Raw genomic sequence first — 24091 nt, forward strand, 5'->3', positions numbered from 1 at the left:
CTTTTGTTTGTACTCGTATATCGGACAAACTTATGCTTTACTGAAAATATCCTTTCCTTTGTGAAACTATCACAATTATGAAGATGTTGACCCTTCACCAGTTTTGGTATGATAGGCTAAATTTAGCTGTCGATATCACGTGATAGATTGATATTCACGAGGAGGCATTACTTTCCTGGCAGGAAAATAAATATTTTTTATTGTTTAATATTTGATATATTTGTTACGTGATCGAATTGAGCATTATAATTAACAGAATAAAGGTAACTTTTATTAGTAATCAAACACATACATTTTCCCCTTTATTCAAAATTGACGCAAATTATAGCGTGTATAGCTTTAAGATGCAGATCAGATAATTTTGACACTTGAAATTTGTACCTAACAACATGGTAGGGAGACAACTTTTTAACGTGTTTTCAATTTTTTCACAAATTATAATATTGGCTTACATGCAGAGTTTTCCAAAAATAAACTCTCGTCTTTATTTATTTTTCACTCTGTTTTATTTTTTAAAACAATACTATTCCTATATATTTTGCATTTTAAATTACTGGTGAGGTTTTGTCAGGGTTTTTTTCTGCAGAATTGGAACTGGGTTTTTTTAATATTATGTTGAATGATGTAGATAAGCAGTTTAACTGTAGTGAAATATGGTTTTTCAATTAGAGTAAATAAACCTTTGTGTATGTATGGAACTATCCTAAAACGGTTCTAATTCTTATTTTAGCTGCATTTGCGAAGTATGCCGTTACTCATAAGGAGATAAGATAGATCACACCATATTGAAATGGAAAATCAACAGGGAGCCATAGGTATTTCTTTAACTCTATTTTTTGATTAGCCGTGCTATTTTTTTCCTGATTGTTGGCGGGGGTGTGGGTGTGGGTTTAGTGTTAATTATTAACATACGGCTTTTATGAAATAAAATCCAAAAGAATTAAGGAAGGATATGGGTCCCGCTGACACATCATCTCTCCCTTTATCCAACCCTGCTCGGCTGGCTGAGTCAACTACTGGTTTGTTTTGTTTTATATCTGATTATTTAAATATATTATGCTTTAGATAAACACTGCTCGCAAAACTAGGATCAAAACTTATTATTTGAGTTGAACATTATTGAATCTACGCAGTTTCGTGCAATAATATATAACTATTTATCTTAATACATTTTTTCTATGGAAATTAAAATTCAATTTCAGGATAAGAAATTTTAAAATTGTTCTAACAAATTAACATAATTTGCAGTGGCTAACATTAAACGCAATGAGAGAGAGAGAGAGAGAGAGAGAGAGAGAGAGAGAGAGAGAGAGAGAGAGAGAGAGAGAGAGAGAGAGAGAGAGAGAAGGATACTTATATATTCAATAAATCTGTAATCTGAGAAGTTAAGTTTAAAACGTAAATCATTCCATATTCATTTTGTTATTACTTGCATCAATGGTTATATCATCAGTCCAAAAATGCAATGTATCAGAACTGCTCACACTATAGTACAAAGAAAAATTGAACTTACAAAGGGAAAATATATATGAAATAGAGTTTATCTCATAAGATTAACATAAAAACAAACAAAATTGCAGTGAAATATTTGTGAAATAATTGTGCTTGTGTTTAACAATTGTACGAATTCACTATTATTTTCAGCTTATAATTAAGTACCGGTCCAATAGTTTATGACATTATTCGTTAGGTTGCCAAATTCTATCTTTAGTTTTTATCATTTATTTGTAATTTATTTTAATTGTTGCTACATTATACAGGTGTTTTTTTTGCAACTTATTAAATTAGTTCTAAATTTACATGGATTATAAATATTCTAAAATAACGAGGATTCTTGGCAATTATAAGAAGAATACTTATACCCTGGTCAATTTCAATGTCAGTCAACTTATGCAATAGTCCCCAATTTTTGTCTGATTTGTAAAAATATACTCTAGAACATAGCAATAAACCTTTTAGTATATAGTGACAAATAATTATATATATAAAGTTTTGAACACACTTTACATCTTCGTATTTCATACATCATATATTCTGTCTTGAAAAACTTACTTATAACATTTATCATGGCTGAACAAAATATAATCTTTGTTCTCTTTATCGAACTATGCAAAGTTTCGTTTAACTTCAATACCATGACTCTACCATGTCAATCTTACTCTATTGCAGAGATTGTCCCTCAAGACAATATTTTAGCAAATGAAAATCTAGCTCATCATGAAGGCCTCCTTATCGAAGAAATGGAACCAAATTCGATGCTTCACCTTCTGAGATCTAGAGGTGTGCTGAGTGAGGCTCAATATATTCAGATTAGAAGGGAATCAGATAGGAGAGAAAAAGCACATATATTGATTGAAATGGCGAAACAAGAGTTAATAAATAGAAGTGTTTTTTGGCAATTATTAGTTCAAACCCACTGTGACAGAGCTATAAACTACATAATACGGGGTGTCGATGGTGCCAATCCTCTTAACCCGAGTGAGTAAAAAAATATTCACAATGCATATTCATATATATAAAAAAAATGTATACGTTCGCCTTTTATTTATTGACCAGCATTCTTGGTAAATTTCTTCTAGTAACTGATTTACTTGAAGACCAATTTCCTTTTATCAAACAATCTGCACAGATATTAAGAAACGATCAAGGTTGTCCTTATTGATTTAAAAATTCCAATAAAAGAAAGAAGAAACATACTGTAGAAGCACATATTTTCGTTGGGGTAAAATTTCGTTGTTTATAAACCAAATACAATTTCGTTGGCATTTAAATTCGTCATATCCTTATCCATAAAGTATATTACATATCAACTCTGTATTTATTGAGACTTGTTTTAAAAGTTCGTCATGGATTTAATTTCGTTGATTCATTCTGCCAACGAAAATAACGAAATTAAATCCTCAACGAATATTTCTGCTTCTACAGTATATCTTTCACTGCACTTTTTTAATCTGACTAAACATTATAATATAATAACTCAAGAACAGTTTGATACGTTTTCTTAAATCGAGGTTATATCCCTGGCACTATTTTTTTAACAAAATGTCAAAATCTTATATTGCATTTTATATTCTTTTTTAGATTTTTCCATAAGGTGTGTTAGATTCAACTTCAGGAAGCTTCTAATATTTTTTAAAGATTGCAAAACCAAACTCATTTTATTCAAATATCTAAGACTTAAACAAATAGCACAATGCCCTATGTTACTAGAAGAGGCTCATCTGATCAAAACTGGACTTAGGAACAGACAGCCTGGTTGTGATTGTATTCTGGAGGTGATACGACAGATGGACCCAAGATATCTAGACCAGTTATTTCAACGGCTCGAACAGGGAGAAAACATACGTAATGGGGACTTTCTTACATCTTATCTTTATTTACCAATCATTATGAATCATAACATTCCCTTTTCTTGCTATTTTAATTTACAGAACAGGAAAGACCAGATATCCCTCCAGATATCAACAATGCCATTCAGATTCTTAGGGAAAGTAGGGAATTTCTTTTGCAAGAGATAGACCCGACTCATGTTTCCCATGTTCTTTTGGAAGAAGGAACATTTACGATAGATGATCATGATGCCGTACATAGTGAAACGAAGAGACACAATAGGGCGGAGGTGCTGTATGACATCATAATGAACGACATTCCTGGAGTGTACCTGCAACGTTTTTTGTCTTATCTGCGAGAAAACACCTATATATGGACAACTATTATGAACCCTAATAGGTTAAGGGAATATCATGCACGAGAAGAAAAGGGCCAAGGTGAGTTAGTGTTTGTAATCACGTGAGTTATTTTCTTATTAACCTCCTCAAAGGAATTTACAAATACATGACAGGTTAAGAGGTGAAAATTGAGGTATAAAGAATGTCTTAAATCAACCTTTGATCATTTTTAATTATTATACTTTCATGTTAAAAACTGAAATCTGATTGGTTTAGACGCAGTTGACAATCCGTTCTATTACCCTCAGCGTTAGCAACACACTTGGCAACGGGTAACAAACGAATTGTTACATGTGCGTAGATTATGCGCGTACGGTTCGCCGTAGAATTCACTTCATTTCTATTATAAAAGCAGTAAAATTTTCTTTAAAAATAAGACATTCAGTATATAAAATAAATGGTGCCTGTTTGGGAGGGTAAGTGTTGAAATTGACACCGCTCGAAAACCATTGTCAACCTCCGCTTCGCGTCGGTTGACAATAGTTTTCTTGGGGTGCCAATTTCAACAGTTACCCTTCCAAACAGGAACTTACTATATAAGATGATTTGTCCGACAATTGAAAAGATTGACTTTTGCAAATCAATATTGATTCCAAATTACCGGTATTTGATAATTTATGGATGCTTTAAAAGATTGACATATCTGTTGTATTGAAGCTCCTGGAGGCGTTTACCATGAAATACAGGTCAGACAAATTGGTGAAGTAGCGGATGATCATGAAGGTAAAAAAGAAAAGGAGTTTCTTTGATAAAAAGCAAATATGTTACTTAAATTATTCGAGTTAATAGTACGTTACTAAAAGAATTGAGTTTCCTTACATGGTAGACTTAAACAAAAGTACTGTAGAATTATTTTATTCGTAGGGGTCAATGTTCGTGGGTAACCAACATTTTCCCAATTCGTGGGACGAATTTACCATGGATGGGGAAGATTTTATATAAAGATATGTTTGTGTTAACAAAATCAACACCAAGTACTACTTTAAATTTGTTTCAAAATCTCATACTAGTTTAATGATAAATCAACAACACGGGCACCCAAGCAATATAAGATCATTTGATATTCAATATATTCACATTAAGGCTGTATGAGTTGGTTATAGAATTAATTTTGCGAAACTCAGTTTCTCTGCAACGAATGTTTACTTTTTTACATATTCAAGTTTAAAAACTAACATTACAGAATTAAGTATTATCATAAGGATGTTTAATTATAAATACATGTAATGTTGATATCCTGTATTTCATTTAATAGATGTTCCTAGAGCCTCCGGATTGGAAATCATTGTAACAATTCCAATTGATGAAGATGAGGGTACAATTCGTCAAGCTGTTAATACAATTAACAGAGATTATTCCTTCAGAGAACGTATAGCTGAGAATTTTCAAATGGAAGTTGTAAATGTCAATATTGGTTCTGTGGTAATGCGATTAAGATCCTTAACTGATGAAGCTTGTTGCAGATTATTAGCTAAAAATGGAACCAAGCTGACGGAACTTATTGAAAATTTTCTTCACTTCTCTGGTTTGAGAGAAAAAATAATAAAAGGAAATATCGAGGTTGCCGTTCATGTTTCTGGAGAGGAAATCGGGGATAGTAAGTAAAATTCAAATCATAGCAGTTGTCTGTCTCTAACACTTTTTAGCAATTTTAGTCGCCATTCTGATAGATTTTTGCTAATTATATGGTATTCAGGCATTTGTTAATCTAATCATTAAATCAAACATGAATTCATAAAAGCATTTGGTCGCCGTATTAGTTTCTATCGCTCCTCTACTTCCACTGGGGTATATACCTGTTGAGAAAGTTACGGTCGATTGCTTTCCGATCGAGGCATTCAGGTTGCACGGACTTCTAAATGCATGAACTACGCATTATAGTAAAATGTTTGTAATTAAGAATAAAAGGAAAGTACAATCAATAAGACACAAAACATATTTATTCTTTGAAAGAATACCCAAGGTATCCGTATTATTTTCCACAGATAGTGCTGCCTTACTTCGCATGCACATCGAACACGTGTGTCGTTCATACACAGTGCATAACGTCTGCATCTTTATGGAATCCACGGCGGCATTACGTCCAACACAGTCGATAAATGATAGTTAATCCAAGAAAGGAACAACGTAACATCGTTTCCATTTGTATCTTCAAATATGCTCCGTTTTTTAAATCCATGCTATCATTGACATTGCTAGATCTGCCACAATGTGTGGTTTGCGCATGTGCAATGTTGTAACATACACAAGAAAACAGTCTACAATTATCGATTTTTTTTTAGATATGCCGGGATTTCAGTCTGTCTTGTTTCGTCAGTCATTGGATATTCCTTGCTAGTGCAGTGGTTGTCATATTTTTTGTACAAAATGCGTTTCTACACGTCTTTTCGGCCAATGTAACGTGTTCGGGTGTATGAAATACCTAAATGCAGGGATGCATAAATAGTGATATCGGCCTAAATATGTAAGGGGGTGTAGCGATGAACAGAACAATAGAAATCGACGTCTAATATGGCAGTAGTCGGAGATAAAAGGGGAATAATGCGTATTTATATAAGTTTATGTCAGCTTTAAGTTTCATGATAGAATTCACACACCAGGAGGGTTCACGTTAAATATGCAATGACGTTATTTCTTAACTATTTTAGAAAACAATCAAAAGAATAAAATTGTTCTATTTATTAAAACATTTATTCAGATAAAAACGCATATTAAGAATTGTTTAATGTTCGTACAAATGCATATACTGTAAGATCACGTTATTAACATTATTAACTTAATTTAACTTAATTTACATTCAGGTGAACATAAAGATGCAAGTGTTGCGAGAATGACCGTGAACAAACATTGGAATTTGCTTATTCAAGAAGTTGAACCAATAGCGATATCAACTGCTTTGCTTGAGATGAAAATGTTTGATGAGGAAACGAAAAATAAGGAAACAAAGAACTCCATCATGAAGATTTCAAAAAGAAAGGATAGAGTAGAGATGGTTCTGAATTTGTTGTCATCTGTCCAGAGAAATGATGCTTATGACGTGTTTATCAAAATCTTATGGGAAAAGGAAAACATTGACATTGTCAGTCTAAACAAACCATCAATAAAAATGCACGAGGAAGCAGGTATTTATTCATTCAGTTTTTTACACGTACAGAAAAGACAAATTACACTGAAAAAAAAACTGTTGTACTTATTTAACTTGTATAGAGTATATGCATGGTTGAGTGCATGAATAACGCCATGTTTTTTTTTTATAAATTTCAGAAAAAGTTCGTCAAGGGTTGTTATCCAAATTTAAGAACGTGGTAGAAGAATCCGAGAACACCCTCATAAAAGAAACTTTACGACAGTGTTCAAAAAATGAAGAATCCATATCCGATTTCTCGGATCTCGGAATAAGTCGACAGGAGAGAGTTCTTAAATTCCTAATGTTTATAATGAAGGACGATTCAAATGTTCTTGCTCTTAAAAATGTTTTAGAAAAAAGAAATTTGAGAGAACTTGTTGAAACGACAAAAGATGAGAGCCTTTTTTTAAAATGTAGGTTGACATCAATAATTTGAAAATAATAAAATTCCAATTTTTAAGGTCCAACTCCGTCTCCAACGGAAGCCCTTGTAGTGAATTTTCCCCTCCTTTTTTCTCGGCAGAATATCTCAGAGATGACTGGATAGATTTGTCTGAAATTTTCAGGAGTGATAGAAAGTAATAATATCTTCATTATAATGAGTTTTTTCGGTTTTTTAAAATTCATTGTCAGTCTTCAGTTTCCTGTCCCACGTCATAAAGTTTGTAACCTCAAATTCTCAGAAATGATAGACTTAAACATCCAAACTTTGTTGGATGATAGACCTATAGTTGTAAACGGGTTTAAACTATTTTGTTTTGTTCGTCGTAACTTTTGGTCGTCACCGCAAGAAATTTAATTCTTTTAAAGTATTAAATGTAATTTGCAGAGAATGATTTTTTTTGTATAAATCCTTATATGTGTCATGAATGCAATGTCAAATAAACAAAAATATTCTACTTTCGCCATAAAAATACACACATTGGTGTGTTATAGGACCGACGACATCCAAAAATAAACATTCATTGCTTAAATAACTCACCTTACAAAACAATATCCAATACCGGTATATGAATGTGTATGGTTAATTTCAAAATCAGTTATATTTTGAGATATTTCTGCACATAATTTGATATAATTATTGAAACAATTAGAGTTTAGATTCAAAAGTTTAAACTTTGAAATGAATGTTCAATCATGTTTAATAATATTATAGCACTCTTTTCTATTCCTTTTTTATATGAGGGGGTTTATATTTTTAATTGTTAGAGTATAAATGGTTAAATTATTAATTATGTTTGTTTATTTGTTAGTCTTATATCATGCTTTTCTATGCATTCATAACACATTTTTAGATCACCTGAGCTGAAAGCTCAAGTGAACTAATCTGATCACATTTTGTCCGTCGTCCGTCTGTCCGTCCGTCTGTCCGTCCGTCCGTCCGTCTGTCTGTCTGTCTGTCTGTCTGTCTGTCCGTCTGTAAACTTTTTACATTTTGAACTTCTTCTCTAAAACCGCTTGGCCAATTTCAACCAAATTTGGCACAAAGCATCCTTATGGGAAGGCAAATATCAATTGCAGAAATGAAAGACCTATCTTTATTCAAAGCGGAGAAAACCTCGAAACTGTAGAAAAAGGGGGGTGCATTTTTCAAAATCTTCTTCTCAAGAACTACTGAGTCAAATTCAACGTAGTTTAGCATAAATTATCCTTATGGGAAGGAAAATATAAATTGCAAAAATTAAGGGCTAATTCTGTTTCAAATTCGAGTAATTTACGAAAATAATAATAAGACAGAGAGAATGGTGGTCAATCAGTTTAACTTCGGGTTCGGTATTCCATATCTCAAAAACCTCTTTGAAGCGTATGAGAAATTGGTCAATCTGACAAAGATGAATTTGGTTGTTGTGGAACAGTTTGCGTGCGTAAGGAATATTTGAAACATGCAAGATTCATTCATGCCGATTTTGTGAAGTAAATTGAGATTAAATATTCCAATTCGTTGACATTTTCACCTTTGACGGTGGTTTTAGCTTGTTTTGATTTTCGTTTCGTTTTCATGAGTTACGGTTTGTAACTTAGGGGAACTATCGCCTGTATTTTGTAATTTTTACGTATCAATCAAATATAGACATCGGTAAATAAGACAGCTGACTGTTACTTGCGGAAGAAAGATACATTAACAAGTATGGCGCTTTAACAACTAAGATACAAATTCTAATGGTAATACGGTATGGTCTTTGCGTGATAGTTGATTACTGCAATGTGTTTTAGGCTAGATATCAGTGTTTTCTCTAGTCTATTCAGTCTAAACGGAGATTAATTTTGCTGATGGAAATACTAAGTGTGTGTACATGTAGCAGAGACATAAATAATTGTTAGCTCACCTGAGGTGAAATATACAGGGAAATATCTTTTAAAATATTATTCTCAAAAATGAATTGGCCAGAAAAGCTGTAACTTGTGTGAAAGCATCCTCAAGTAGTGTAGATTCAAGCTTGTCCAAACCAAGATCCCCGGGGGGTACGGTGGGGACCCAATGGGGAATCAAATTTTTAGATACAAATGTATAGAGAAAAATCATTTAAAAATCTTCTTCTCAAAAACCAGTTAGCCAGAAAAGCTGTAACTTGTGTGGAAGCATCTTCAGGTAGTGTAGATTCACAATTTTTCAAATCATGATCCCCGGGGGTAAGGTGGGGCCACAATGGGGGTCGAAAGTTTTACATAGGAATACATAGAGAAAAATCTTCTCAACGAAAACCAGTTGGCCAGAAAAGCTGTAACTTGTTTGGAAGCATCCTCATGTAGTGTAGATTCAATTTTTTTCAAACCATGATTCCGGGAGGTTGGGTGCGGCCACAGTGGTCGGGTCGAATTTTACATAGGAATACATAGCAAACAAATCTTTAAAGAATTTTCCTTTCAAATACCAGTTGGCCAGAAAAGCTGTAACTTGTGTGTATGCATCCTCAGGTAGTGTTGATTCATTCTAGTTTGTTCAACCATGTTTTCAGGGGGTAGGGTGGGGCCTCCATGAGGGGGGGGGGGGCAAATTATGTTGGTGCGTGTAATTTGGTACGATCTCTACATAATGGTTGATTAATGCAACATGTTCTATTAAGATGCTCAGCAATTTCAATCTAAACGGAGATTATTCTCGCTGCTAGAAATATATAACTAAAGTATATATGTGATGAAAAATAAATTAAGTTTTTTCTTTGTTTAAGTGCAGTTTTCTCTTGTTTTAATTGTTTACAAATTCGTATAATTTTACTAACCTGAGAGTCAAGCTTCGAGTTATAAGCAAGATACAAAGCTTTGCGCACAATGCTACTATATGTTTGTACACAAAGCTGAGGTCATGCTTTAGTTTGTTTATATTTTAAATGCAGCTATGCTGAATAGGAAATACCAAGTTTAAAAATCTTAAGTTGAATGTAATAAACTCATGTGAACAAAAACATAACTCAAACTAAGCTGTGTATCTTGCTTATAATTCTACGATTGACGCTGAAATTTTGAAATTTTGGTTGATCAATAGAAATGTCTTGCTAAAAAAATGATATGCTGTAACTACTTTCTGGTGCCCCTTCTTCAACGATGAATTGCCTAAAATCTACACAAATTTTTGATAGTTTTTCAAACACTAGTAAATGAAAACGACGCCTGCCAATACATTAATTTGAATTATAGCTCTTTAACATATGTGACAACATTTTTCAGTTAAGTTTATTCTTCAATCAAGTAAGTAAGGATATGAAACGTCATACGAAATGAATTCATGCCTGGAAAATGACAATCGTCTATAATGGAGAAGGCCAATTAAATTTTTCAATGTTTTAAATTTGAGGAATTGAGCGCATTCATTCTGGTGCACTGAGGTACACTTTTCCTCTTTCACATTAGACTTTTTTAAAATACAATAACTAGTAAGTAGTGGAGGGAGAAAATGTACCCTTATTCTCTCATGTATTTTAACCGTTTTATAAAGTGATGGGGGGCTAAAATAAAGGGAACTGGAAGTTAACCGTAAACACCAACTAAAAATTTAGTTATTAATATTGCATATGATGTTATTTTCGGTAAAAATGGTATTCCATAAAGGTAAATATGTCAAAGATTAAGTATATGCAAAAATAAGTGAAAATTCGGATATTCATTTTTGGTTAATCTACTGAGGGGCCACATGGCACAATATCCTTTGAACGCCCATATAAAGCCAGTGTTGCTCAGGTGAGCGATGTGGCCCATTTGGGCCTCTTGTTCCATTTGTTCTGTCTGTTCTTTGTATAAAGTATTTTTATCTTTATATTTCAATAGATCATAGATTTTGGCTTAAAAACTAAGAATCAAAGTAGTAATTATCATATTTTTGGGGGGAGGGGGTGGGCCATGTAGGTTATAATAAAAAAATAATAAAAAAATATTCAATCTGCATTTTTTTATTATATTTTAGCATCAAGGAGGAAACAAACGCGCTCAAAGGATCAAATTCTGTATCAGTATCAATACAGGATAGAAAAAATTGCCGACAAAAGTAAGTCCTTATCACCAACAATTGAACAATAAATTTAAACAAAAACTCTGGTGTTGATGTCAGTGACATCCATATTATTTATAATCCCTACACTTATTTTTAAAAGGATACCAATTTGTAAAAACTTATTTTCCATTGCTTATTAAAAAATTTGATTTTTATTCATTTATATCAAATAAACCTTACTTCAATCAATTATAACATGATTTTGCACAATGATTAAAATAAAATAAACAAAACATTCCCAAATAAAATACAAAAAATTGTATATTCCGCAAATAAGCCTACTAATCATAAGCCTACTTTTAAAGGTTTAATTTGATCCTGAGGGAGAGAATGTTTTAATGATAATTTAGAAGCAACTTTTTAGATTTCTGCGTTAGGCTACCCGACAGTCATATTCGGATTAATGATATGGACATTTGACAAATTAAACATGCAAACTAACATAAAGAGGAAAAATTCACATTAATATCGTTCTGATGAAAGGGTCGGAAGTTAAGAATATACCTTTAAATTAATTTTCAGATGTTTTGCTGTATCTTTTATATTTTTGTGTCACTGCAGACGAGATTACAAAAACAATGAATATGAAAGACGAGGTCTGGAAAGAACTGAAAGAAAATGTTAAAGCTCTCAAGGAACCAAAGAATATACTTCTTTTGGGTTGTCTTGGTACGGGGAAATCCTCATTCATAAACACCATGATAACGGCGTTAACAGGAAAATACGATTTGTACGCTGACGTAGGTGCCGGGACAAAGCACACTACGACTAGGTTACACAGGTTTGTACAAAAAACTCGATAAGGACCGAAACTACACAACAGAAAAGGGTCTTCAGAAGACATTGAGTATAATACTTATTTTATTCATTTGCTAGAGACCTTTGTGTTTTTGCTTTTTTCTGCTTATAATACCGGTAAGACAAAAAAATTGAATAGATTTATAAACATTTTACACACTATCTTTAGCATTGGAAATATCTACATGTATTACCGTTAATTAACCCAATAATTTAAAAAGAGGAAAGAAGCATCTTATTTAAATTTATGCTTAGAATTCCTCGTGAAGAATATTGGAACCCTGTTAATGAAGTGGACAAAACGTTACATCTCCCAGCTTTTATTGACATTATCGGATTGGACGCTCAGCTGTCATCCCCCCAGGACGAAGAGTCGGTGAACAGTATTATTATGAACCTCGTCATCGACGGAAAGCTTTCAGAAGATTGTGACCTTCTAGATTTTGGAAAAGAATTAAAGAAAGGAAAAAGGATGAAAAAAAGTCATGTGGATAAAATCTTTGCTGTGGATATAATAGTCGTTGTAATGTCGGCGGAAAATCTAGACATTCCACAGACATTGTTCGACGAAATCTACAAAGAAGCTAACATTAAAAATAAAAGTATAGTATTCGCATTATACCATTTTGTAGATTTTATTCTCAGTTTGACCCCAGGAGGCAAGTGAGATTATTGGGGGGGGGGGGGGGGAGGGGGAGGGGTCCATTGTCTTGTTGTTGATCTTTTTGTGATCCTTAGATGAAAACATTTCAGTTTATTTATTGATAGATAAAGAACAATAGTTTATCCGAAGTAAGTTCATCTGGGAATAAATATATTTTGATTTAATGTTTTCTCACAAATCAAATTGTTTTTAATATCGAAATTTTATAATGATCTTTCTAAAGATTTAAATTTGTTCAAATCATGTACCCATGCTCACCAAGGTATTACCATTCCCTTCTGTCATGGTCTAATCTTATATGATAAGTCAGTTTAAAAACATAAAAGAGAGTAATTTTCTACATTACATTTAGAACATAATTCTGTAATTTACTATTTGTAGTTATAATGAAAATAATACAGTTATGTGTATTTGGTGAAAAAATATAATATACCGTTTAAATGTCTTTTACAGAAGCGTATTAGTGCCACTCTATATATAATTATAATTCTTTTTTAATTCGAACTTTAAAGTTGGAATTTACAACTTTAATCTTGGAATTTCCAACTTTAAAGTTGATTTTTCCAACTAAAAAGTTGGAACTTCCAACTTTTATCTTGGAATTTCCAACTTTAATCTTGGAATTTTCAACTTTAAAGTTGGAAAAAAATTTGATTTTTCCAACTTTAAAGTTGGAAATTCCAACTCTAATCTTGGAAATTCCAAGATTAAAGTTGGAATTTCAAACTTTAAAGTTGATTTTTTTCAACTTTAAAGTTTGAATTTCCAACTTTAATCTTGGAATTTCCAACTTAAAAGGTAGAATTTCCAACTTTAATCTTGGAATTTCCAACTTTAAAGTTGGAATTTCCAACTTTAAAGTTGAATTTTCCAACTTTAAAGTTGGAAATTACAACTTTAATCTTGGAATTTTAAACTTTTAAGTTGGAATTTCCAACTTTAATCTTGGGATTCAATTCAACATATGTATTCATTGTTCAAGATTATCATGCACATTCTTTGTTGAAAATTGCAGAATAGATTATTGTTTACATATAATCACTTTCCTAAATGTTTTTCAGTACTATGCTTCATAATGCTTAATCCTTTTAATTCTTTTATTTATTGAGATTTTTTTAAAATTTATTTTATATGTATATGATACAATCAAGCAACCTTTTATACACACACACACATATATATATATATATATATATATATATATATATATATATATATATATATATATATATATATATATATTGATTATGACATAGTGATTGTTTTCATGGAATTCAAAAAATAAAATTGAAATTATAATTGTTCTGTCATTTCCAGTGAGTTCGAGCTGTATTATTATATTGAGTTCTTCTTGAAAGCGAATGAGCTCCCCCATTCTTTTTATGAGTAAAGCCTAATTCACACGGAACAAAAAATCATAGTATATATCTATCTATATCTATCTATCTATATCTATCTATCTATCTATCTATCTATCTATAAATCAACTTTCAAGTTGATTTTTCCAACTTTAAAGTTGGAAATTCCAAGATTAAAGTTGGAAATTCCAACTTTAAAGAAAAAAAAATACAAAGTGGCACTAATACGCTTCCGTAGTCTTTAGTTGTTGTGAGGACATTTAAGGGCCGGGAGACAGGATGTTGATCACGTGACTTTTTTAAACACGGAGCAGTTATAAAAAAAAAATGCAGCAATAGGTAAATAACATTGCGGAAGTCAAGTTGTTAAATAAATCAAAGATATTATAATGAAAACATCTCCATTTTGATCCCCCCCCCCCAGAAGTTATATATATATTGCTTTTGTATCTTTTGGCAACAGTTTTGGCCAGTTTCGGGCAGAAACAAGCCAGTTCAAAGAAATGGCCGCACATCCACCTTAACAATGTATATTGTGTATAATGGTAGAATTGATAAGAGAGCTCATAGCGTACAATGTCAGATGTGGTCCATCAGCCATTTTTAACGTAACTATCTTTATACCGTTCATTAAATGTATACTAGTATGTAAAATGCTTAATACATTTTCAGAGATTCCAGTGTTTGCCGTTCTAACAAATATGGATAAATGTACGCTGTCAAAGAACGAAGTGGAAGAAATGAAGACACAGATTTGTAAATCGATTAACATCGCAGCTGACAAACTTCTACTGTGTAGTAATTACCAATCTAATCAAAGACCAACGCCGGAGATAGATATCATTTTATTGGAGTTTTTGGCCAAGGTACAAATCAGTCAATTACCTTATTACTAAATTTTTTAATGTTTTAATAAATAACTTCAATTTTATTAACGTCACCCGATTTTTATTAAGGTCTTCCGTTACAACGGAAGACCTTCTAGTGATTGTAATGTTTTTTATTTAAGGTCTTCCGTTTCCAACGGAAGACCTTATAGTGATTGTTAGGTTTTTTCTTTCTTTCTTATTAAGGTCTTCCGTTTCCAACGGAAGACCTTATAGTGATTGTTAGGTTTTTTCTTTCTTTCTTATTATTAAGGTCTTCCGTTTCCAACGGAAGACCTTATAGTGATTGTAAGGTTTTTAAGGTCTTCCGTTTCCAACGGAAGACCTTATAGTGATTGTAAGGTTTTTTATTATTATTATTTTTTTTTTTCCTTTTTTTGTCCACAAGATTTCTCGGAGATGGCTGGATAGATATTTTTGAAATTTTCTAGAATGAAAGACAATGATAATATCTCTAGGCGTTTTTTTCATTTTTTCAAAATTCATTTCCGGTCGTGCGTTTCCTGTCCCGCGTTGAAAAAGCTTGTCACCTCGAGATCTCAAAAACGGTAAAGTTTTGAACACCCAAACTTTGTGGGATGATAGACCTATAGCTGTAGATGTGTTTAAACTATTTTTTTTGTTCGTCATAACTTCCGGTCGTCACCGGAAGCACTTCAAAAATTATTATTTCTACGCAATAAATTTCTTTTCCATAGAATAAACATAAAACTATAATTCTATACATAAGTTACCTATGCGATGTTATATCAACAAAAAAATTCTACTTCCGGTGAGATATCTCAATTATCTCAGGTAGCTTTTTAAAAACACAATTTGTACCTGCGAGATCTCGAAAACTATAAGCAATCAAGACACGAAACTTTCATGGATGATAGACATTTGATTGAAGATGTGTTTAACTGGTTTCATTTTGTCTTCCGTCACTTCCGGTCCATACCGGAAGAGTTAAAAAAATCGAGCTGTTTATCAGTTTAACTGTTTTCCTTTGATATTTTTTAGTTAGATAAATGAAAAATAAAGTACAAATGGCAAGTATACAAGAAATATTGAATACAATTCAGATTGAACACTTCCGTTTGCCCGTTTCCTGTCCAGAAACCATAAACCTTATTTCGACGAGATCTCAAAAACTGTAACGACTTGAACATCCATACTTTGTGGGATGATAGACCTATGTATGTACATGTGTTAACACTATTTTGTTTTATCCGGCGTAACTTCCGGTCGTCACAGGAAGTACACCCAATTTTGATTTTTTAAGGTCTTCCGTTACAACGGAAGACCTTCTAGTGATTGTAATGTTTTTAAGGTCTTCCGTTTCCAACGGAAGACCTTATAGTGATTGTAAGGTTTTTTAAGGTCTTCCGTTTCCAACGGAAGACCTTATAGTGATTGTAAGGTTTTTTATTATTATTTTTTTCCCAGTTTTTGTCCACAAGATTTCTCAGAGATGGCTGGATAGATTTACTTTAAATTTTCAGGACTGATAGAGAATGATCATATCTCGAGGCATTTTTTTCATTTTTTGAAAATTTATTTCCTGTCGTCCGTTTCCTGTCCCGCGACAAAAAGCTTGTCACATTGAGATCTCATAAACGATAAAGACTTGAACATCCAATCTTTGAGGGATGCAAGACCTATAGTTGTAGATGTGTTTAAACTATTTTGTTTTGTTCGGCGTAACTTCCGGTCGTCACCGGAAGCACTTCAAACATTTTTGTTTTTAGGTATTTAATTAATTTTCCGTAGAATAAAGATATTAGTATAAATCCTTACATTGGTCATCTATGCAATGTTAAACAAACAAAAAAATTCTACTTCCGGTGAGATATCTCGATTATCTCAGGAAGCTTTTTTAAAACATATTTTGTACCCGCAAGATCTCAGAAACTGTAAGTGATCAAGACACGAAACTTTCCCTGATTATAGACATTTGATTGAAGATATGTTTAAATAGTTTCATTTTGTCGACCGTCACTTCCGGTCCACACCGGAGGAGTTCAAACAAATCAAGCTGTGTATCCGTTAAACTGTTTTCATTCGATAGTTTTTGCTACTTTGATAAATAGTAAAGTTATATAGGCAAGTAAATAAGATATAACAAATTTAATTTTCATTGAGCATTTCCGTTTGTCCGTTTCCTGTCCCGAGACAAAAAACCTAATTTCGATAAAATCTCAAAAACGGTAATGATTTGAAAAACCAAACTTTGTGGGATGATAGACCTATGTATGTACATGTGTTTGCACTATTCTGTTTTGTTCGGCGTAACTTCCGGTCGTCACCGGAAGAACTTCAAAAATAACTACTTTTACGAAAATATTCTTTTGCCATAGAATAGATAAATAAGTATATAAATCTATACAAACGTTATCAATGCAATGTTATATCAGCAAAAAAATTCTACTTCCGGTGAGATATCTCAAATATCTCAGGTTCCTTTTTTAAAACACATTTTGTACACACGAGATCTCAGACAGTATAAGTGATCAAAGCACAAAACGCTCATGGATGATAGACATTTGATTGAAGATATGTTTAACCGGTTTCATTTTGTCTTCCGTCACTTCCGGTCCACACAAGAAGAGTTCAAAGAAATCGAACTTTTTATCAGCTTAACTGTTTTCCTTTGGTATTTGTAGTGAGCTCGATGAACAATAATGTACAAACGGCAAGTATACAAAAAATATTTAACATAATTTTTATTGAGCACTTCCGTTTGTCCGTTTCCTGTCCCGAGACAAAAAACCTTAATTTGACGAGATCTCAAAAACGGTGTTGACTTCAACAATCAAACTTTGTGGGATGATAGACCTATGTATGTACATGTTTTTACACTATTTTATTTTGTTCGGCGTAACTTCCGGTCGTCAGCAGAAGCACTACAAAAATTCTGTTTTTTCTTTATTTATTTCTTTTACATGGAATGGATATATTAGTCTACTATCTTAGATGTGTCATCTTTATAATGTTAAATTTTTTAAATAACTGTTACTTCCGCCGAGATATCTCAAATATCTCTATGTAGCTTTCCTTTTTACAAATTTGATGCCCACAAGATTTTTGTCACTGTAAGTGATTGAGACACGAAGCTTTCATGAATGATAGACATTTGATTGATGATATGTTTAGAGGGTTTTATTTTGTCAATGTCACTTCCGGTTTTCACTGGAAGGATTCAAATAAATCATATTTTTAACAAGTTTAACTAGATTTTTTGGGTGTTTCATCTAGCCTGATAAACAGTGATGTACGCTAAGCAAATGTACGAAAAATACCAGCTTTTTTATTGATCACTTCCGTGTGTCTTTTTCCCGTCTCCAGACAAAAACTATTGTTTCAAAGAGATTTCAGACTTGGCAGAAACGTTAACAACCAAACTTTGAGGAAAGATTGACTTATGATTGTACAAATGTATAACCTGTTTTGTTTAGTTCGGCATAACTTCCGGTCGTCACAGAGAGTACTTCAAATATTGATTTCTTTTTCAATCTCGTTAATTTACATGGAAGTAACGTCTGGATATTCCCAATACTTATCATATCAACTATTTTCTCTATGTAAGAGAAGCAATGTCTACGGTTAAATTGATTCATGTATATCAAAACGGAAGACCTTTTTGTTGCTTTTGCAACAAGAGTCTAGTTTATTATTATTATTATTTTTTTTTTTCCTTTTTTTGTCCACAAGATTTCTCAGAGATGGCCGGATAGATTTTTTTGAAATTTTCTGGAATGAAAGAGAATGATAATATCTCTAGGCGTTTTTTTCATTTTTTCAAAAATCATTTCCGGTCGTCCGTTTCCTGTCCCGCAACGAAAAAGCTTGTCACCTCGAGATCTCAAAAACGGTAAAGACTTGAACAACCAAACTTTGTACGATGATAGACCTATAGTTGTAGATGTGTTTAAACTATTTTGTTTTGTTCGTCGTAACTTCCGGTCGTCACCGGAAGCACTTCAAAAATAATTATTTTTACGCATTGAATTTCTTTTCCATAGAATAAACATAGAACTATAATTCTATACATAAGTTATCTATGCAATGTTATATCAACAAAAAAATTCTACTTCCGGTGAGATATCTCAATTATCTCAGGTAGCTTTTTTAAAACACTTTTTGTACCCGCGAGATCTCAGAAACTATAAATGATCAAATCATGAAACTTTTATGAATTATAGACATTTGATTGAAGATATGTTTAACCAGTTTCATCTTGTCTTCCGTCACTTCCGGTCCACACAGGAAGAGTTAAAATAAATCAAGCTGTTTATAAGTTTAACTGTTTTCTTTTGATATTTTAAGTTATTTTAATGAACAATTATGTACAAAAGGCAAGCATACAAGAAATATTTAATACAATTTACAATGCGCACTTCCGTCTGTCCGTTTCCTGTCCCGAGACAAAAAACCTTATTTCGACGAGATCTTAAAAACGGTAACAATTTGAACAACCAAACATTGTGGGATGATAGATCTATGTATGTACATGGGTTCACATTAGTTTGTTTTGTTCGGCGTAACTTCCGGTCGTCACAGGAAGTACACCCAATTTTGATTTTTTAAAAATATTTGGTTAATTAGCATGGAAGTAACATTTAAGCTATAGAAATACAAAAGTTCATATATACATCATAAATAAAAAACAAAAAGTTCTACTTCCGGTGAGACATCTCAAATATCTCAGGTAGCCTTCTGTTTAAAAAAACAAAGTACCCACAAGATCTCAGAAACTGTGAGAGATCAAGAAACAAAATTTATATGTATAATTAACATTTGATTGAACATGTGTTTAACGGGTTTCATTTGGTCGTACGTCATTTCCGGTTCTCAATTGAAGCGTTCAAGGAATAGAAGTTTTTTTTTTAACTTTAGATTTGTTTTAATATTTTACTTAATTTGATGAACAGAAACGTACCGTAGGTAAATGTACTAAAATATCTACTTTTAATTTCTTAAATCACTTCCGTTTGTTCGTTTCCGGTACCGAGACTAAAAACCTTTTTTCAAAGAGATATTATAACTTACAAAAACTTGAACATCAAAACCTCGAGGAAAGACAAAACAATGTATGAAGATATGTTTACTATGTACTGTATGATCCGGCGTAACTTCCGGTCGTCACAAAAAGTACTCAAAAATTGACATTTTGTCTTTTTGGTTTTTTTTATTTCTTTGGAATTCTTTTTCAGTATATTTTATATCCATTTTCTGTTTACAAGAGAAATGGACTTAACAGATTAATACATGAGGAACGGAAGACCTTTTTGTTGTTATAGCAACAAGAGTCTAGTTAAGGTCTTCCGTTTCCAACGGAAGACCTTATTGTTATTGCTTTGTTTCTTTTTCCCTTTTATTATTTTTTTTTTTTCTTACGCTTTTTTGTACAAGCGATTTTTTGAAAACGACTTGACCGATTTTCGTGAAAATTTCAGATCTTGTAGATATTGATAAAAACCTTATATATAATTTTTTATTTTAATGACGTCATTTCCGTTCGGGAGATATTGACGTTTTAGTGATTTTTAGAGGGTCTTTTTGTCCTGCTATCTCCTCCTAAACGAAAAAAGGTATTGAATTTAAATTTTCAGGGATTGTAGACAAAAGATTGTAGATGTGTTTAAAGGCATTTGTGGTTGTCTGGCTTCAAAGGCGTCGAAGCTCGCCTGGACCCGAAAATCGAGTTTAAAAAAACGACGTAATTTTTAATGGTTTTCGTTCTTTATCTCCTTTCCTGAAAATATTTTACCATAACATATAGAGCAAATAAAATTTATATTTACAGGATCTTCCGTTTGATAACAAGAAAAAAGGGCTGGTCCCTTAAATAAGGGGCCAAAAGGGCTCTAAAGTCTTTCTCCCATAGCACTTTACTGAGAAATATTTTGTAATATGTTTAAGAAGCAAAAATGTTCATCTTTTACTAATTAAACTATACATTATAAATTTTTTATTATGCATTACGTAATTAGGGGTTTTAAGGGGCCAAAAGTCCAAAACTTCGATCGAATATATCTCAAAAAGGACAAATATTTTGAAAAGCAATATAGAATAAAATATGCTTAGAATGATGTTTTAAACAATATTCAATCATAAAATTTTCGTTATCTGGCCCCAATAAGGAGATTAGGGGTCGGCCCCTAAAATGACTTTTCCCAGATAGCTCTTAAACGGCAAAGAATTTCTAAACACTTGTTGAACAAAATATGTTTAATATCAAAAGAACTTTCGTATGATGCCAAGAAAAAGGGGCTGGCCCTTCAATTTAGGGGCCAAAAGGGTTCTAAAGTCTTTCTTCTATAGCACTTTACTGAGAAATGTTTTGTAATATGTTTAAGAAGAAAAAATGTTCATTTTTCACTGATAAAACTATACATTATAAAATTTTTATTATGCGTTACGTAATAAGGGGTTTTAAGGGGCCAAAAGTCCAAAATTTCAATCGAATATATCTCCAAAAGGACAAATATTTTAAAAAGCAATATAGAATAAAAGATGCTTAGAATGATGTTTTAAACAATATTCAATCATGAAATTTTCGTTATCTGGCCCCAATAAGGAGATTAGGGGTCGGCCCCTTAAATATCATATCCCAGATAGCTCAAAAACGGCAAAGAATTTCTAAACACTTGTTGTACAAAATATGTTTAATATCAAAAGAACTTTCGTATGATGCCAAGAAAAAGGGGCTGGCCCTTCAATTTAGGGGCCAAAAGGGCTCTAAAGTCTGTCTTCCATAGCACTTTACTGAGAAATATTTTGTCATATGTTTAAGAAGCAAACATGTTCATCTTTTACTAATTAAACTATACATTATAAATTTTTTATTATGCATTACGTAATTAGGGGTTTTAAGGGGCCAAAAGTCCAAAACTTCGATCGAATATATCTCTAAAAGGACAAACATTTTGAAAAGCAATATAGAATAAAAGATGTTTAGAATGATGTTTTAAACAATATTCAATCATAAAATTTTCGTTATCTGGCCCCAATAAGGAGATTAGGGGTCGGCCCCTAAAACGTCATACCCCAGATAGCTCAAAAACGGCAAAGAATTTCTAAACACTCGTTGAACAAAATATGTTTAATATCAAAAGAACTTTCGTATGATGCCAAGAAAAAGGGGCTGGCCCTTCAATTTAGGGACCAAAAGGGCTCTAAAGTCTTTCTTCCATAGCACTTTACTGAAAAATGTTTTGTTATATGATTAGGAAGCAAAAATGTTCATCTCACATTTATTTAACAACATATTATAATTATTTTATCATGTGTTCCGTATTAAGGGGTTTTAATGGGTTTTAAGGGGCCAGAAGTACCAAACTTTGATAACATACCTCAAACAGAACAAATATTTCAAAAAACATTATTTTGAAAATCAATATAGAATTAAATGCTGAGAATGATGTTCCTAATAAAATTCAACCATCAATTTTTTTTTGTTGCCCCAATAAGGAGATAAAGGGTCAAATATCAAAGTCAAGGTCATATAACCTTCAAAAAATCGCACGGAAGACCTCCTCGTTGCTCGCAACGAGATCGTGTCTAGTTATTATTATTATTTTTTTCCCCTTTTTCTCTCGTGAATTTCTCAGAGATGTCTTGATGGATTTTTATAAAATTTTCAGGAATGACAGAAAATAAAAACATCTAGAGGATTTTAATTAAAAATGTTCTAAATTCACTTCCAGTCGTCCGTTTCCTGTCCCGCGACAAAAAGCTTGTCACCTCGAGATCTAAAAAACGGTAAAGACTTAAACATTCAAACTTTGTGGGATGATAGACCTATAGCTGTAGATGTGTTTAAACACTTTTGTTTTGTTCGTCATAACTTCCGGTCGTCACCGGAAGCACTTAAAAAATAATTTTTTTTACGCATCAAATTTTTTGTCAATAGAATAAATATATAAGAATAAATATATACATAGGAAATCTCTGCGATGTAATATCAACAAAAAATTTCTACTTCCGGTGAGATATCTCAATTATCTCAGGTAGCTTTTTTGAAACACATTTTGTACCCGCGAGATCTCAGAAACTATCAGCGATCAAGACACGAAACTTTCATGAATGATAGACATTTGATTGAAGATGTGTTTAACCGGTTTCATTTTGTCTTCCGTCACTTCCGGTCCATACCGGAAGAGTTTAAAAAATCGAGCTGTTTGTCAGTTTAACTGTTTTCCTTTGATATATTTTAGTTAGATAAATGAAAAATAATGTACAAAAGGCAAGTATACAAGAAATATTGAATACAATTTACATTGAACACTTCCGTTTGCCCGTTTCCTGTCCAGAGACCAAAAACCTGATTTCGACGAGATCTCAAAAACAGTAACGACTTGAACAACCAAATTTTGTGGGATGATAGACCTATGTATGTACATGTGTTAACACTATTTTGTTTTATCCGGCGTAACTTCCGGTCGTCACAGGAAGTACACCCAATTTTGATATTTTTAAAAATATTTTGGTTATTTAGCATTGAAGTAACATTTTAGCTATAGAGATACAAAAAGTCATCTACACATGGTAAAAAAAAGATCTACTTCCGGTGAGACATCTCAAATATCTCAGGTAGCCTTCTTTTTTAAAAACAAAGTACCCACAAGAAATTGTGATAGATCAAGACTAATATAGATAATGGACATTGATTGAACATGTGTTTAACGGGTTTCATTGGGTCCTATGTCACTTCCGGTTAATACTTGAAATGTTCAAAAGCAATAGAACTTTTTTTAAAACTTTTAACTTTTTTAAAAACATTTTACTCAATGTGATGAACAGTAACGTACGTAGGTAAATGAACTAACACATCTACTTTCCGTTTTCTTAATCACTTCCGTTTGTTCGTTTCCGGTCCCTAGATAAAAACCTTTTTTCAACGAGATATTATAACTAACGAAAACTTGAACATCCAAACTTTGAGGAAAGACAAAATGTACATGTATCCATTTTCTGTTTACAAGATAACTGGATTTTTTGTGCAGATTAATACATGAGGAACGGAAGACCTTTTTGTTGCTATAGCAACAAGAGTCTA

At 32.3% G+C, this 24091-nt stretch overlaps 1 protein-coding gene across 1 annotated transcript in view; it reads left to right on the forward strand.

Moving 5' to 3' along the window:
- LOC117680588 (uncharacterized) overlaps nt 1-24091 on the forward strand; it is a 35760-nt gene that overhangs the window by 807 nt on the left and 10862 nt on the right. The window contains exons 2-13 of the mRNA XM_066075219.1: nt 731-815; nt 2170-2478; nt 3082-3345; nt 3432-3767; nt 4386-4451; nt 4984-5325; nt 6530-6850; nt 6993-7268; nt 11255-11335; nt 11903-12122; nt 12395-12741; nt 14834-15027. Coding sequence (XP_065931291.1) covers nt 791-815; nt 2170-2478; nt 3082-3345; nt 3432-3767; nt 4386-4451; nt 4984-5325; nt 6530-6850; nt 6993-7268; nt 11255-11335; nt 11903-12122; nt 12395-12741; nt 14834-15027 — 2781 coding nt within the window. The 5' untranslated portion in view covers nt 731-790. The remainder of the gene's footprint in view (nt 1-730; nt 816-2169; nt 2479-3081; nt 3346-3431; nt 3768-4385; nt 4452-4983; nt 5326-6529; nt 6851-6992; nt 7269-11254; nt 11336-11902; nt 12123-12394; nt 12742-14833; nt 15028-24091) is intronic.

Source organism: Magallana gigas, chromosome 2, assembly GCF_963853765.1.
Source record: "Magallana gigas chromosome 2, xbMagGiga1.1, whole genome shotgun sequence".
NCBI classification, from domain to species: domain Eukaryota; kingdom Metazoa; phylum Mollusca; class Bivalvia; order Ostreida; family Ostreidae; genus Magallana; species Magallana gigas.